The 17,900-nt window shown below is 42.6% G+C and overlaps 1 protein-coding gene across 3 annotated transcripts in view; it reads right to left on the reverse strand.

The window, feature by feature from the left end:
- Positions 1-656: 656 nt before the first annotated feature.
- Positions 657-17,900, reverse strand: part of IGF2BP3 (insulin like growth factor 2 mRNA binding protein 3) — a 144,548-nt gene continuing 127,304 nt past the window's right edge. Inside the window, exons 11-16 of one of the 3 annotated variants that reach the window (XM_059885708.1) lie at positions 14,360-14,380; positions 10,393-10,590; positions 6,819-6,893; positions 4,033-4,164; positions 3,229-3,342; positions 657-2,940 (exon numbers count right to left, since the gene is read on the reverse strand). In XM_059885708.1, coding sequence (XP_059741691.1) covers positions 2,842-2,940; positions 3,229-3,342; positions 4,033-4,164; positions 6,819-6,893; positions 10,393-10,590; positions 14,360-14,380 — 639 coding nt within the window. In that variant the 3' untranslated portion in view covers positions 657-2,841. Of the gene's footprint in view, positions 2,941-2,970; positions 3,343-4,032; positions 4,165-6,818; positions 6,894-10,392; positions 10,591-14,359; positions 14,381-17,900 lie in introns of those variants that run through there. The other 2 variants (NM_001192288.4, XM_059885707.1) reach the window with 2 other exon arrangements.

A 17,900-nucleotide genomic window follows, 5' to 3' on the forward strand; every position in this document is an offset into this window, starting at 1 on the left:
AGGAATGATGCTAAAGCTGAAACTCCAGTACTTTGGTCACCTCATGCGAAGAGTTGACTCATTGGAAAAGACTCTGATGCTGGGAGGGATTGGGGGAAGAGAAGGACGACAGAGGATGAGATGGCTGGATGGCTTCACCGACTCGGTGGACATGAGTCTGAGTGAACTCCGGGAGTTGGTGAGGGACAGGGAGGCCTGGTGTGCTGCGATTCATGGGGTCGCAAAGAGTCGGACACGACTAAGTGACTGAACTGACTGACTGAGCTGATTTTCATGCCACGAATCATCATATTCAAATTAAATATATCGTCTTTCTTCCTGAGACTCCAGCAGATTGCCTACAAGTTGCACTGGCCCCTGTGTTTTTCACTTGAACTATCTGTTCAGATCGTAATCTTCAGTTTAAATCTTATTCTATAGAACAGTATAGCCAAAGCAGAAAACAAAACCCCACAGGTCCTGCAACTTACCTTTTCACTCTCAGTTCATATGTACCAGTAGTAATATCAAGGTTCACAGGAAGGCCAGTAGTAGATACTGGTGCCTACCTTGAGATTGACATGGGTTTTTAGTAATACTAAGTTTATATTTTGATGAAATTCAGGACATTCACAGTAATCTGAAAAGCCAAAAATAAAACATACTACGCACCAGGCTGCACCTAATAATGAAGTACTTTATTTTGCATCAAGGTATCTGGATAATGGAGCTGCATTTGGGGCACATTACAGATGAGGAATGATCCATATGTGGTGAGTGCAAAACTCAATTACAGAATTACTTCCTAGTATTACCAGATACTCCATTACCAATGCTTCATTGAAAGTAAAACATGATTTGCCACACTAGAAGGCTAGAAGTGAAATATGACAGAATTTAAACAGGCAGATATAAATGTAGCACCTATCTGTATTTTAAAAAAAAAAGCTTGAAAAATCAAATACTGAGGAAGAGCTCTGGCCATAAGCCCATTATACCCAAAATCCAACCAGAAAGCCAGTCCGTTACTTCTTTTAAGCAATTCATTGTATAGAAAAAACAAACGCTTGATGAATTCAGTGACAAAAAGGGCACTTTTTGGCTAAAACTACAAAATAAACTGGTTTTCTGAAAACATTTAGAAAAACATTTCAAGTCATTTTCAAAATGTTTAATTGATACAGTGATCTTCAGAAAAACTTACCTAGTCCGTGTAGAAATTCATCTTGAAATACAAATGAAGCAAAATGATACTTTAAGGGTTATATCTGCCCTTCAGATCAGTATTATATGATGACTGTGATTATTTAATGAACAAAAGCAACACTATTCTGAGAGCAGCGTGGCCTCGGAGACCACTCACACCCATGTAATTGTACATACCAGGCTTTGCCATCAAGTTAAGGAATGGGTGAATGCGTTCAGTAGCAAAGGTCAAATGTATTATCACAGTCATTGAAATTATATTTCCAAAGTTCTTCTTTTTTCTATCTTTTGATTTATTTTCAGATAACTGGTGCAGAGAATACAGAAATCCTCCTGCACTGTATGTGATACTTTAGGTGGCCTTTCATTTATCTTGATTTATCATTGCTTAAAATCTTCAAAACAGCTTACTTTGAGGCTCATGACAGTGCCTGGCACATGGAGATGGAGCCTTTTTATTGCCTTGAAACACTGTCACACCATCTGACTGCCCCACTGGTCTTCACAAAGCAACCCTTCTGGGGTCTGCTCCAAGCATAGACCAACTGGTCCAAAGTGTATTGGCCAACTAAGCATCCTGTAGGGCAAGCTAAAGCTTTCTTCCTGCCAGTCAAGTGATTAAGTTCACGGGGGCTGCAAGTCTCCACAGATACACTTACTTTAGGTAGTGATAGTCAAAAGCACAAAGCATTTATGCATTCAATCACATAGCCAAACAGAAAAACAAGTCTCCTGAAGCCATTTAAAACTAGTCTTTCCAAAACCTCCTGCAACCACTTTGCTCTGTTAGTACCATCATAAACTTCCCTACCACAAACAAAAGGTATTTGCTGCTCTCCAAATATAGGCACTGCTCCGTATCACTGAACATTTATTGGATTTTCCAACTAATAACTGTCAGAAGCCTCAAAAAACGTGAAATTTTTCCAGCTTTACTGTCACCAGCCAGAAGTAAAATTTTTAGTTATTCGCCTGTTAGCTAATTAAATTTATTTTTTAAAAAACAGTTGGACTTATCTTTATAAAGTATATAAAATTTTCAGAAAAAAAAAACAAAACAATTTTGCTTTCATTGCATTACTGAGTACCTGAGGTAGTTGAGTAAAAATGCACGTTTAATACCCCTGCCAACACCATTCAGCACTTCCCTTAGGTTATTTATGTTAGTGTTAAACTCAGAACAGTTTTTCTATGCTAATAGGTTAACATTTCAGTACTTGTAACAATTCTGTTCTGATCCAATTTTAACAATTGGACTTAGGAGCAATCTCGTTTTACTTGATGAGTGTCATGAATGCACCATTTAAGCCAATTTCTGGCATCATGGGGGAAATGAATGTTTTTAAAAATTAGGTATTTGTTATACTGAGAAATGCAACAAAAGGGAAGTGCAGAGTTCTTCTCTTTCCCTCCCTCCCCCCTCATTTTTTTCTTTTTTCTTTTTTTTTTTAAAGCTGGGTGTCATACATTTCAGAGAGCATAAAGTATACATTCTCACAGAGACAGGAGTTCGAAAGTTGCCTGGTCCTCAGAAACAACTGGCTAGGTAAAAACTTGTGCATGTGATGCTGGGTAAGGGGTCAGCGCCCGGCTGTTGGTTAAGCAGTCTGTCTTTGGTTTGGCGTCTGCCTCTGTGGTGGGCTGTTTCCTGAGCCTTCACTTCCGCCTTGACTGAGATGGTCCACTTTGCAGAGCTTTCTGCTGTTGGTGCTGCTTTACCTGAGTCAGAATTTCCTGAATTTTTCTCTGGGCAACCTGCAAAAGGAGGGAACCTTGAAACACCTACCTGATCAAGTATTGCAGGAAGTTATTTTACCTCTTCCATTTTTAAAATTAACTTCAAATTAAAATTTGAAGATTAAAGACATGTACTAATTAGTTTGCTAGCAGAGTCTCTAAAATCACCTGCTCAAAGGGGATTTAACGTATTAAGCATCAAACACAGCCTTGAATATTTGTACGGCATGGAGACACCCATGGGAGAATGGCTTCCATTTGCGGAGGCAGCTGTAGAGCTGCCCTGACACACGGGAGCCCACTTGCCTGGCAAGCATAGAAGTGACCAGTTATCTTGACGACCACCTGGTCATTCTCATCAGGAGTCTGGTCACGGGGAACAACAACTTCTGCACTTGACAAATTCTGGAGCTCATTCACCTGAAGGAGATAAACAGAAATCATGTTAAGTGGAACTGTTGGGGTTTTTTTATTTTTAAAAAAATTACCATTTCCTGAACGCTTGTACCAAAATATGTCTTTGTAAATCTCATCTAATATACCAATAATTCTATTTGGTTATTAGTATTGTCCCATTTCAAGATAATTAAAACTAATCCCCAAAGAAACTGACTTACCTACAGTTACATACATCAATAACAAAGCCTAATTTAAACCCTAAAAATCTGATTCCAAAACATACTTGCAGTCACTTCCAAGTCATTTTCAAAGCTGTTTACGATTTTGAAGTTATATATGTTAAAGAGAAACTGCAAACGAGTTTTCAGTTATAGAGGATGTGTAAGTTATAAAGGTAGATGACACTTTTTAAAGTTTTCATGTCATTTAGTATTTTTGCACAACAGAAATAAAAAGCTGATGTTTATCAACAGAAAAATGCAAAAGGCCCCTCAAGAGACAGTCCTCTCGCACAAAGTGGTCTGAGAGAGGTGCTGCTTTCCCCAGTGGCTGACAGCCAACCCTCAGGAGAACAAAGGGCAGTCTTCTCCAAACCTCGACCCAGGTGTCCTGCTGTTAGAAGTTAGCCCAAATTCAGGGACGGGGAACTCCTAAGTACCTTTCGATGCTTTCCCTGTCATACCACTGCACAGGTTTTGCTGAAGTACTTGCCGTTTTGCCTCCTTTTCCAATAACTCTGCCAGCAGCAAAGGACGGCACTCTGATGTGAGCTTCAAGTTTCACCTCTTCTTTAGGACTAACAAAATTTTCTTCTTTAATTTTTCCATAAATTCTTCCCTGAGCCTACAGATGAGAACATAGCCTATCAGTGTCATTCAGGTAGGAAAGGCCAAAGGTTGACTGATTTTACAGTGGGTAAAGTTAATGGCCTGGCCCCACGGGAGCAGCCCTCTGCAGGGATACATCTGCGCCTGATGGTGGCCTGCCGCCCAAGAGATGGCAGGAGCCCGAGGAAAGATGGCGACAGTGCTGACATTATCACAGCTGCGGCAGCTGAATGACTGACCGTTGGTTGGCTCTCCAGTCTTGAAAGGTAAAATTCTCCTGCTGGCAGTAAGATAGTAACTGCATTTTTCTTGAGTAACAGAGACTGAATGAACTACAGAGCCACCCACATAAGGCTCACAAGAAGCCAAGCTCATGTCTAAATGGGCCAGCAAGGAGTATTTTCTGTCAAACATTTCTTCATCTTAGCCAGATGGTTTCTACTTTGACGGAAGCTACAAAATCAAGTTAACATATACAACTGATGCACTCAAACAGATCCTGTCGATTGCTGCATACAACCAGAAATTATACATAGTAAATCTCTTTTATGTATAGCCACAAATTTGCTCTGCTATACACCAAAGGAAAAAGAAGCCAGAGTTGGTTTCATCCAACAGGCTGCCACAGTAGAGAACAAAAACACAGGTACAAAACATGTTTTCATCGGTGCAGAGATAAGCTCATTTTAGGGGGTTACAGACATTTAAAAAATTCATCTTAGTACCCTATATTTCAGTCATCCTCAAAGTCTCAGGCCACAGGTGTAATTACTAACAGTCCAGGGACACAAAGGATATATGCTGCTGCTGCTGCTAAGTCGCTTCAGTCATGTCCGACTCTGTGCGACCCCAGAGACGGCAGCCCACCAGGCTCCCCGTCCCTGGGATTCTCCAGGCAAGAACACTGGATTGGGTTGCCATTTCCTTCTCCAGTGCATGAAAGTGAAAAGTGAAAGTGAAGTCACTCAGTCACGTCCGACTCTCAGTGACCCCCATGGACTGCAGCCCACCAGGCTCCTCCGTCCATGGGATTTTCCAGGCAACAGTACTGGAGTGGGGTGCCATTGCCTTCTCCCAAAGGATATATATTGTCCTCCAAAACAGTATTTATAATTTTAAGAGCTTATTTTCTAATATTTAGATCTGTTTCTAATACTTAGATCTCTAAAATAGTTTGTAATTATCACTGATCACATAACTGATACTGAAGCACTAGAGCTTCTCTTACATGTCCCGTTTAAGACAAGTGCACAACATGGGCAACAGAGCGTATGGAGAAACCACCTAAGTTTCCCAGCATACACGCATTATAAAAATCACAAGACCCATTTATAAAACAGTAAGAACATAACTGACGTTTGTATTCATCTTTTAATATTTCAGGCTAAAGTAACTTGTCCTGTAAGTATCTGGGGGAGGATGCATTTCTGAGTTTTGATCTGAACTGCTAGGACCACAAGGCTGGTATGAAGAAGTAAATTTCTTGCCTGAGTCTGAGCCTAGCCAACTGTACCTACATCTCAAAGCACCTCCTTTTGTTTCCTGTACCCTGTAAATGAAATGAAAAAAAAAATTCAGATTTTTAGTGAAAAATGGCCCATGGAAACAGAGGTCAAAGAAAGTGATGGTTTATAACTTAGCTACGTTTCAGGGCTAGGAGAACTAAGGCTTAGAGAGTTGTCCTGTTAACACAGCTGCTAAGTAGTAGGACAGGGGTTTCCGGTAAGTCACACTGAATTGAGTAGCTGCTTTTACCTGTGACAAACCAGACACCCTACTGAGTTTTGTGGGAGAATCATATACTCAAAGGTATGTATGTACGTGTGAATCTGGGGCTCTGGCGTGGTCTTAGTCTGATTCAGCCCAGGTCTGCTTAACACACCAGTGCATTTATGCTGTTTGCTGTGTGTCCAGCACTATTTTAACTACTTGATTTATTAAACCATATAACCTTGTTTAAACTTTGTGGATGTTTTTAACCCCAATTTTACTATGAGGAGCTAGCTAGGAATAGGTTAAGTAACTTGCCCAAGGTCGTATTACTAGTAAATGGCAGAGCTGGTACCTGAACCAGCAGCCTGGCTGCCAAGGCTCTGGTCTTCATCCCCCTACTGCACCACCTCTCAGGACAGAGTGGGAGGCATTCTGGCCCCAAGCCCCCCAAAATGACCCATGGTTCATACCAGGACAGATGCCTCAAGAGTCCCTGCCCTTTCTACCTCTAGAATTCTGAAGATTAGAGTGACTAATCGAGAAACTGTGGACCAGGGTGTTAACCGAAGTTAACTCAAGGGTAAGAGGAAAAAGGAACATTTGAAGTCAAGGTCGAAGCTTCTTAGGGACAGGAGGAAAGATTTGAGAGTAACAAAGCATCCAAACCATTCTTATCACCTCGCCTTCACCTCTGCTAACAAGGCACTGAGCAGATTCTCCCCTGGGAGATAGGCAAACCCAACGGCCATTACACAACTCTCACACCGAGGTTTTGGTGTGTTTTTAAAATGTAATTAATGTGGGGAACGTTTTCTACTCTGTTCTCAGTCTTAGCAATTTTCACTGAGAGATTCCTTCTACTGAGTACTGGATTTATTTAAGGGAGAAGCCAGGTTATGGAGGTTCTGAAAAGAAGGCATTCATCTGTCATCTGTGCACACGCTCCAGGGCACATACCTTGAACTGAGCCTCCGGCGGCCCGGTAATGATGACCATCCTCACTTTCGCGTCTGGTGCTTCAGCTGGAGCGATCTGTAACAGACCAGAAACAGGTCACAACACTTCCAGTTCCACTGATAACAAATGTTACACAAACTGCACATGACTTACTGAAATGCAGAAAATAAGCCTTCTGGAAGAAAGTTACAGGGAGGCAGTGATGAGTGCAGGTCCATTAGTTACGGCTCCTGTCTACACTTCACCGACAGGGAGACCAAAGGCTACAGCAGTCGTCACCTGGCCATGACGACACAGGCCAGTGGCACTGGGGGAAGAGCCACGTCTGGCTCCACCGTCACGTTGCTCCTCGCTGCACCAGCGGGTGCTCGACGTGTGGTCCTTGGTCCCACACGCAGCATCACACCCTGGGCTTCCCACAAGTGCAAGAAACTGCTCGGGTCACAAATCTACAATGTGGTATGTACACATACGTATAGATACATGGTACGTACGTCCCCCCAAAGTACACTCACTGGAGTAACACGTAGAGTAAATGTTAACCTGACAGAAGAGTGAACTCAGACTCTTCTATTTTGGCAGAGCATATGAAATCACACAAAAGGCCAGGCCAGGGATATGCTGCAGAGACTGCTGAAGGGAGAAAAATCCAGTGTTCCCTCAGTAAGCAAGGATTTAGACAGTTGGCAGGTAGGAATTGTTTGAAGAAAAATTTTTTGCTAGACATTTGCTGTGCAAGAAGCAACTCCCTATAGTAAATAATGGGAGTAGGAAGCAAAAACTACAATAAAAGCTGCCGCACTCGCCACTCAGTGTGATCACCAGCAATGGCTGACAGCCTAGTACACCCTGTCCTACCAGCTACAAATCAAGACCAGGCTTTTTCTTTTACCAGAGTCATGCTTTCTCACTCCCTGAAAATAAAGCTAACATTTCTGTTACTTAGGCCCAAAATGATACTATTCCTACTTTGGGCACTAATTTTGAATCTGTAAAAAAAAGCCAATAATTACTGTAGGCCACACTCAGAATTATTCACAGAAAACCTCTAGAGAGAAGGTATCATTCTGATTTCCCTCCCCCGTAGCCCTCACTGGGCCACCCAGCCTGCAGGATCTCAGCTCCCTGAGCAGCGATCTAACCTGCATCCCCCTGCAGTGACAGCACGGAATCTTAACCACTGGGGGATGTCCCTGGCTTTCTTTTTTAAAAAGAACTTTTGTCTTTGTCAGTACTGGTGGTAGAGGACTGGAGGGGAGAGCACTCATATACTGAGGTTCAGTTCAGTTGTTCATCGTGTCCAACTCTTTGTGACTGCAGCATGCCAAGCCTCCCTGTCCATCACCAACCCCCGGAGTTTACTCAAACTCATGTCCATTGAGTTGGTGATGCCATCCAGCCATCTCATCCTCTGTCATCCTCTCCTCCCACCTTCAATCTTTCCCAGCATCAGGGTCTTTTCCAATGAGTGAGTTCTTTGCATCTGGTGGCCAAAGTATCAGAGCTTCAGCTTCAAGCATCAGTCCTTCCAATGAACTTCAGGACTGATTTCCTATAGGATGGACTGGTTGGATCTCATTGCAGTCGAAGGGACTCTGAAGAGTTTTCTCCACCACCACGGTTCTTCGGCGCTCAGCGTTCTTTATAGGCCAACGCTCACATCCATACACGGCTACTGGAAAGAGCATAGCCTCGATGGACCTTTGCTGGCAAAGTAATGTCTCTGCTTTTCAACATGCTGTCTAGGTTGGTCATAGCTTTTCTTCCAAGGAGCAAGGAGCCAACTTCATGGCTGCAGTCACCATCTGCAGTGATTCTGGAGCCCCCCCAAAATAAAGTCTATCACTGTTTCCCCTTCTATTTGCCATGAAGTGATAGGACCAGATGCCATGAGCTTAGTTTTCTGAATGTTGAGTTTTAATACTGAGTTTAAAACTGAGGTTAGGAGTACAAATTGCTCTAATGTCTGAGAAGCTGAAAAGAAAGCACATGCCCTGAGACTCACCAGATCCATTTGTGTAAACTCATGTGAAAGAATAAGGTTGTATATGACAATATGATAAAAAGAACTTAATCCATCACTGTGCAGGAGAAATTTGGAACAATCTTAACGTCCAGTAAGTTAACAAATAACTACGGTTTGGTGATACCAGACATACAGGTACACATTAAAGTCCCTACATGGGAACTTACATTATGGAAATCTAGCCAAGTGTTAGAGTGCTAATGCACCTTTCACATTATGCATGTTTCAGACTTTTTGGAAAGAAAAACATTTTACCCTTATCATCAAAACTCCAAGAAAGACAAAGAAAAAGAGCCCGGTGTCTAAATACCCAATTCTTGTTCATAAAACATTTGCTGGAATTTTTCCAAAAACAAAGTATCTGGTAGGTTCTTTTTTGTGCATGAGCATGTTTTAATTCATTAATCAGGAAACTAACAGGATAGTAAAGTTAGTTCACCACTTGGTCTTTTTACCAGGTCTTTTCCTTTACCTGTTTATTTTGGCTGCATTTTCTGTTCACATATTTTGTTAATCTTTTGCTGCAAGACAGCGTATGAGGGCTGTCCTGTGTATTCTGCTTTCTCATTAACTGTGTGTGTGCACACTGCAGCTCACGTGGTGGCAAATGCACAGTCGTAAGCGCACCTCAGTCAGCAGCCTACGCTCTCAACATCCCCTCCTGCTGGCTCTTTGTCTCCAGCCCTTCCTCCAGTTCCTCACAACCGCTGATTTTTCTCCTCCATTTCCATAGTTCTGTTTTTTCCAGAACTTTCATAAGTGGGATCATACAGTATATAGCCTTTTGAGTCTTCTTTCTCTTAGCATAATATGTATGGTCTTTATCAACAGCTCCCTCCTTTTTAGCGCTAAGTAATCTTTATTTTGGACATGGGTTTGGGTGGACTCCAGGAGTTGGTGATGGACAGGGAGGCCTGGCATGCTGCGGTTCAAGGGGTCACAAGGAGTCAGACCTGACTGAGCGACTGAACTGAATCTTTATTATACAGATAAGCCACAGTTCATGCATTTCCTAGTTGACTTCCTCCCCATTTCCCAGTTGTAAATAAAGATATTATAAACACGAGTGCAATGTGGATTTTTTGGTACTATATTCGAATATTTATAAGACATAACCGAAACAAAACCTCCAGTACACTGATGTTTTCCTGACGAAAGCTATGACTATATCAAGGCTTTGTCAGTTTGTGTATTCCTTAAAACAAATGGACTACAGCCTTGATTGTTAGGACACGCAGTAGCGTCATCTGGGAGGGAGTAAGGGACTAAGGCCGCCCCGGGGATGAGCTAGAAGAAGTATGCCCAGGGGCATGGCGGAGCAGGACCCCACTCCAGTGCTGGGCTCTCTACCTCCAGACTGCTTTTTCTGGAGAGAGAATTTAGCTTACCTTGTTTAAGCTAGTGTTGTTACACGGAGTTTCCTACCACACCCTATGTAACCCCAGTATAGACTGCTACATTCAGTTCACAGAAAGTGACAGACAGACTCACATCTCTGTGGCGTGCTGTCCTTAAAGCAGAGGAGAGCCGCAGGTGGCAGGACAGTACCTTAATAGACGCTCCTGCAAAGCGAGACAGCTGTTTGATGTGCTGTCCTTGCTTGCCAATGATGGCGCCTACAGACAGTGCTGGGATGAAGAGATGGACCGTCTCCGTTTCCGATTGTTGCTGGAAAGACAGGACATCCATGCTCAGTGGACACAGATGAGGCTGTGGTGTGGGCATAGGGACGGGGGCATTCTTGTACTGTTAGGAATATTAGCATAGTTTAGGAAAAATCACCACAGTAAGTTGATATGACTCTACCTAACAGGTTGGGAAGTTCTCATATTCATCCTGAAAGCATTAGTATTTATAATAATACCACTTTTCTGTGTATAATTTCCTTAAAGCTTAGAATGTTGAGTTACAGAATTACAACAACTTTTGTGGCACTTAACGTTGGTCCAGCAAATGACATGAGCACTCTTAGCACACAAACGTTGCTAGTGTCAATAACCACTTCCTTTTCTCCCCGTAAGTCCTGGGTGGGGACAGAGAGCATGCTAAGTCTTCTGTTTCTTTCTTTGTAGTATATACAGATATTGAATCGCCTGAAAATGTATGTCAGTTATACCTCAATTAAAAAATTCACCCCCCCCCCCGAAAAAAGTTTGAGTCACAAAGGAAAGATGCTCTACTGGACCAAGGAAAAGAAATCAACAGCTTTGTTGTCTCATCTGCATACATCCATCTGAAGCATCTGGAAGACACTTTCAACTGAAACTTTTAAGGATTATGAGAATAAAATAAGCACATCACAGAAGAGTTGATCCCCAAAAAACCCAATTCCTGTATCTTTCCCTGACAGTTATATTGTTGTATCTGAGGACTTTTTTGGGAACACTTCAAGAAAGTACGGTTTCCAGTTTCTCATTAATTAGTCTAACACTAGAGTCAGGTCTTTCAACATAAATCTTGTGCCCATGTACAAATACTTCTAAGATTTTATGTAATAAAAATGCTGGATTGCAGCATGAACATTTAAAGTTTATATTTCTAAACTCTCACGCTAATTATCTTACAGTCAATAAATGTGTAAAAGACAGAGGGAAGTCATTTTGGTTTAAAACATGCCTTTCCCACGTACAGAAAATTAAAGCAGCATGTGATTCTAGACCCGATGTCTTGTTTCCTACACAGAAAAATCGGAACTCTGCTCTTCTAAGCCTCTTCCTTTTTCTGTTAACCACCCCTGCACCATGTGCCCCTTCAGTTCCTATCCAAGTTAACCTAAAATTCAACTCTAGAAAGTATTCTTGACAAAAGCCATTGTACTTTTCTCTGATCCCGACACTTTTGTTTCTTCAGCGTCAGTATAAATAGATGTGCGCACACTATATTCTTCACAACTTGGTATTTCCCATGCTTCCCAGGATGCTGTAACACTGCAGGTCTTCATACAGCTGTCAGCCTAATGAAGTCTCCCCGGGGGCTCGGTAAGCATTCTTAGAACACACAAACCAGAAGAGGTTTTGCCTCCACTGGACTCTTGCCTGTAGAGATCTCTGGAAGAGGCCTGTCCTGCACAGCCTGGCCAAACCAACTTTTACTGCTATTCATCAGGGAAGAACAAACAATAAAATTAGTCCACCCTTCAGTATTTCCGAGTCATAGGAACAATGCCTCTTTCTGGGAAGCACCATACGTCACAGGCTGCCAGGGCGTTATGCAGTTACCATAAACTGTCCATTCCAGGGGCTTCCCAGATGGCGCAGGGGTAAAAAACCCACCTGTCGGTGCAGGAGATGCAAAAGGCATGGGTTCGATCCCTGGGTCAGGAAGATCCCTTGGAGAAGGAAGTGGCAACCCATTCCAGAATTCTTGCTGGGAAAATTCCATAGACAGAGGAGCCCAGTGGGCTACGGTCCACGGGGTTGCAAAGAGTCAGACACAGCTGAACACAGCACACAACTCATTTATTCCAGAGGGACAATTTAAGGCCTTTCTTAGTAACTGGATAGAACTGAATTAATGATGACATTGCCTATAAACTGGGCTCCATGTTAATATCAATTTATTTTGTCATTCCGGTCCTTATATTAACCAATTTTCTAAAGTAAAGTGAAAGTTGCTCAGTTGTGTCTGACTTTTTTGCGACCCCATGGATGTTCATGGAATTCTCTAGGCCAGAATACTGGAGTGGGTAGCCTTTCCCTTCTCCAGGGGATCTTCCCAACCCAGGGATCAAACCCAGGCCTCCCACATTACAGGCAGATTCTTTACCAGCTGAGCCACAAGGGAAGCTCTTCTAAAGTAAAGATAGGATCTATTTTGTCTCGCTAAGAACATCCATGTAATGTTCTTCTGAGTACACTTTTTTTAAGGGGGGTAGTGAGGAGTCAGGGGTCTGGCAGTAATAAAGACCTTTGTTTTTTTTTTAAGACGTTCCTAAGGATCAGACTAAATCTATCATGTAACTTGCCAAAATCTGCCCCATTGTATTTTGCCATGACTATTGTAATTATTTGCTTTCTGGGCCATGTTCCAGGAATACTTTATACTGCTTACAAAATAAAGAAGATTTAGAAAGACAAAGGAAGTGAAGAAATAAGAGCAGGGAACAGAAAAGAGAATCAGAAATGCTGCTGTTCTACAAATGTGGCTCTATGCTTCTTAGCAATTAATTAAAACTAAGAAAAAAATTAATAGCATGATTTATCATATCTTTAAGAGAAAAGCTATTTGTTTAGTAAAAACTAGTTTTCCTGGGACTGACCCCAGAGCGTAATTTCTGAATGTTCTTAGCAGCCTGAAGTACCAGGACCATCAGACCAAAAGTCCCCAAACCTCAGAGTACAGCCTGAGCATCTCAGCCTAGAAGAAACACACTGACCACCACAGCTACGAGAAAAACCCACAGGCATAACTACTGTCATCTCAAAAGCTGAACAAAGCAATCATCCTTCCATACAGTGATGGGTGAGAGGCTACAGGTGCTTTTGTTTCACTGACTTTGGGGAGGTGGGAATGAGGTAGGCGATGATGAATGAATACATAGATTAAGTTGAGAAGCTGTGGGAAAGGAACGGCGGTGAAGAGACAAGGACTGAAAGGACCAAGAAGAAAGAAGGGCAAAGTCATGAAGAAAGCATTGCTATGCAGACAAAAATGTTCCACGCTGGGATGAAAGCAGAAGTAACAGAAATCTACAAGGCAGGTTAGCAGGAAGTGAAGGAAGCATGCCAGGAGGCAGTGCCCCAGACTCAGGGACTGTGGTTTGTGCTCTTGACAATGGCACCTTAATGAGAAAGTGACTCATCAGATGTCTGCAGCCTGATGAAGACTTTTCTGAATGCTCCCCAGATCCCTCTGTCCAGTTCCAAATCCAACAAGCACATCCCTGACCATGAATTACCTCCCAAACAGAATTTCCTCGAGGAGTATAAGGCACCTCACATAAACGTCCTGTCTACCGGACAGTCATTAAACCAGCCCAGTCTTATATGGGACTCTGCATGGTAAGCCATGCTTTCAGGTTCAGTTCAGTTGCTCAGTCGTGTCTGACTCTTTGTGACCCCATGAATCGCAGCACGCCAGGCCTCCCTGTCCATCACCAACTCCCGGAGTCCACCCAAACTCATGTGTATCGAGTCGGTGATGCCATCCAGCCATCTCATCCTCTGTCGTCAGCTTCTCCTCCTGCCCCCAATCCCTCCCAGCATCAGGGTCTTTTCCAGTGAGTCAACTCTTCACATGAGATGACCAAAGTATTGGAGTTTCAGCTTCAGCATCAGTCCTTCCAATGAACACCCAGGACTGATCTCCTTTAGGATGGACTGGTTGGATCTCCTCGAAGTCCAAGGGACTCTCAAGAGTCTTCTCCAATACCACAGTTCAAAAGCATCAATTCTTCAGCGCTCAGCTTTCAGGTTGCTGCTGCTGCTAAGTTGCTTCAGTCGTGTCCGACTCTGTGCGACCCCATAGACGGCAGCCCATCAGGCTCCCCCGTCCCTGGGATTCTCCAGGCAAGAACACCGGAGTGGGTTGCCATTTCCTTCTCCAATCCATGAAAGTGAAAAGTGAAAGTGAAGTCGCTCAGTTGTGTTCGACTCTTGGCGACCCCATGGACTGCAGCCTACCAGGCTCCTCCGTCCATGGGATTTTCCAGGCAAGAGTACTGGAGTGGGGTGCCATTGCCTTCTCCGAGCTTTCAGGTTAGGACACCCAAATAAGCAAATAGTTTTTACTTATAAAGTTCAGAAGCCATAACAATGGGTTATGACAAGTCTCTTTCACCTGTGAATTTAAGACTGAGGTGGTTTTGAGAAGATTCATCAGCTTTACCTTTTCATGTTCCACATTCTTCACATGGAAGTTAATGTTCACCTGCGTTACCCTGAACCCTTCTTCCTAAACCCTCAGAGGTGAATGATACTCAGGCCACAAGCCGCTTCCCAGTGGATTTCTGCCAGATGCCTATTGGCAGCACTTCCTCTGGAGTTCTTGGCAGCCTCTGTGCTATAGCTTGAAATAACAGAAGAACAAAGCTGCTCAACTGAAAGTTTGCTTAACTGGTGAAGTCTGCCAATGAGTAATTTCTAATCATCTATCATGAGGAGATACAAGAATGAGCAAACAGTAAAGTTAAGTGTATTTACTTTGTGGGGAACAGAATCTAAGACATCACAAAGGCACGGAGACAAGCATGCCAGCCAACAAGGCCAGCCTCCAGGAACCTGGAAGGATGCCAGCATCTCCCTTTGGCTTGTAAGATACATACTCCTGGGGGTTTTTTGTTTTGTTTGTTGCGTTTTACTGGATTTTGGCCTGGAACTGGAATTGAGTTTACTCAACTTCATGACCTGAACAGCATATTTAAGTCTTTTTTTAAAAAGGCAAAGAAAGTTTCTCCATATACTAAGTACAAGACCTCTTCGAGATAATATATGCAATGAGTTATTTACTTTGAGATTGTTTACTAGCATATGAGTCACACCCACCATAAGACATCCTAAAGAGGAGGTCTAAGACTCCATGCAAGTCATTCGATCTAACAGTCCCTTTCAAATTATAGTTTTGCTTCTTAAAGACCACTTCAAAGTAGATAAGACCCAAGAAAGTGTTCACCTTTCTTGTCTCTTCCATAAGCAGAAAGTTAGCAATTTTAAGATTACACTGTTGTTCTAGAGGCTTGGGAAGACTCCAAAGGCACTATCAAAATGATGGAGACAACAGCTCTCGAGCTAACTTCTGCCAACCCCAGCGCAAGCTGCCAAACCATCCAGCTATGGGTGCTGTTGTGTGTGATGCCAATTCCAGCTCCTCCTCTGCTCACTAGCTGCCAACTGCCTCTTCCCTACCGTTTGAGCATCTCTGAAAGGAGCATTTCTTGTCATTTATAAACTCGAAGTCTGCCAATTAAGTACTGCATGAGCCAGCTGCTAGGCAGGAACTAGAGACTTTTTGTCTGCTGGAAGAACCAACTCTTTGGCTCTATTGGAAACACCAACCTGGCAGGTTCAGGAAGAAGAGTACGTTTGAGGGGGAGGGACGGGCAAAGTTTTGGAACAGAACAGAGACAAGGAATTTATCCAAAGACGAGATGCATCAAATTCTACTTCATGTTACAAAGCAGAAGTGAGAAAACATGAGCAGAAAAATGAAACAATTCTAAAAGAGGAAGAAGCGCATAAAAATAGTCTTTGAACGATTTAGTCATCAATACCTACTCCTTGCCAGGCAATGTATAAAGTAAACACAGAGATTTGCTACTAACCTACAGGCACTGAGGATAAAGAGACTATCTTTGTGAGTAACCTGACTTCTCGGTGAGAATGTCTACAGAACAGTAATGCAGGAGTGTTGTCAAGTGCCGAGAGCAAGCACCTACCGACCTTTAATTCTCTAACCCAGTTTTTAAATACAGGCATACCCCAGAGACGCTGCAGATTCAGTGTCAGACCACTGCATTAGATGGAGTATCAGAATAAAGTGAATTCGCACACATTTTTTTGTTTCCCCGTGCATGTAAGTTTCTACTACACTGTTGCCTATTAAGTGTACAACAGCATTATGTCAAACTGTACATACCTGATTAAAAATAATGCTATGGGAAACATGGTTACTAATACATTTGCTCAATGCAGATTGCTGCAAACCTTCAATTTGTAAGAAACAATTTCAAATTCTGTAAAAATTAAAACTGCTGGAAAGAAGAGTTCTTAGAGATCATTCACCTAGCTCAGTTTCTTCACTGTGTGAATGAGCAAAGAAGCCTAAAGCAAAGAGGAGACTGACCTACAGTGAGAGAGATGGTGGGGCCCAGGGCCTCCCTCCAGGGCTCGCTTTCTTTCCACCCATCCCCTTTAGCACCAAGTTACAAACACATTAGCCACTTCACATCACTTTTAGCTGTGGTACAAAGCTTTGTGGGTGTGCGTGCTAAGTTTTCTGTTGTGTCCAACCCTGTGGGACACCACGCCAGACTCCTCTGTCCATGGGATTTCCCAGGCAAGAATACTGGGGTGGGTTGCCCTCCTCCATGGGACCTTCCTGACCCAGGGATCAAACTCGTGTTTTTTAAAATCTTTTGCTTTGGCAAGTGGGTTCTTTACCACTAGTTTAACCTGGGAAGCCCCACAAAGCTTTAGAATCAAGTCTATTCACACATGATATGAAATTCTGATACCTATATTTAGATTAAGGAGCTTTGTTACATGGTTTCTAGGCCCAAAGAGGTTTGAAGTGGCAGGTGAGCAGCAGGGGAAGATGCAAATGTCGCCAACAGCAATGGCAGAAAGACACACACTACAAGGCCAGAGCAAAAGCTAATAAGCACACCCAACAGCTGGGTGGCTTCAAGGACAGGCAAAGGAAATTCACATTCTTACAGGGATAAAATATGATCAGTCTCATAACCCGTGTTCTTTGCAGAATCCAGTGGCTTTTTATTCTACAAGTGCTCCAAGCACTAACAGAACAGAGCCCCCACCTTTTCCCTGAACACCTCCCTCAGTTTGGTGTAGCAGGTACCACTCACAACTTTATATCATAAGAAAGTCAAATAGGAAGAAAGAGAAAAAGCGAATTCAAGAAGGAAGATCCTAGAATGTTAATTTTATTTCACATGATTGTCTTAAATTATTATTGATAATGCAACTGAACTGAGAACTTCTTTCCAAAAAAATTCTTGTATACAGTGTCTGCTAGGCTGTGCTTATTTTCATGCTATCACTGGCCTCCTATTTCTAACCTCAGGGAAAATGCTACTCTTAAAAAGCAAATAAAAAATTACAATTTCTTAACACAATTATTTCCTAAGGACACACCTGTTCACAAAACAAATAAAAGCTGTTTAATGTCTGCACACAAACACACATACACAGCAGATTTGTGGGCAAGACGATCTGAGCTCACCACTTAATAAAGTACAGCACGGAGAATGGAAAATGTTCAGGATGAAGGAAGCCTATTCAAAATCCTCTCCTTTACATTTAAAAATAAGAAACCTTTCCCCTTCCCCAGAGTCTCAGATTTTTCTTTTGATATCTGAAAACACATGTTGACAACCCTGC

This window comes from Bos taurus, chromosome 4 (assembly GCF_002263795.3).
Source record: "Bos taurus isolate L1 Dominette 01449 registration number 42190680 breed Hereford chromosome 4, ARS-UCD2.0, whole genome shotgun sequence".
Classification (NCBI taxonomy): Eukaryota; Metazoa; Chordata; class Mammalia; order Artiodactyla; family Bovidae; genus Bos; species Bos taurus.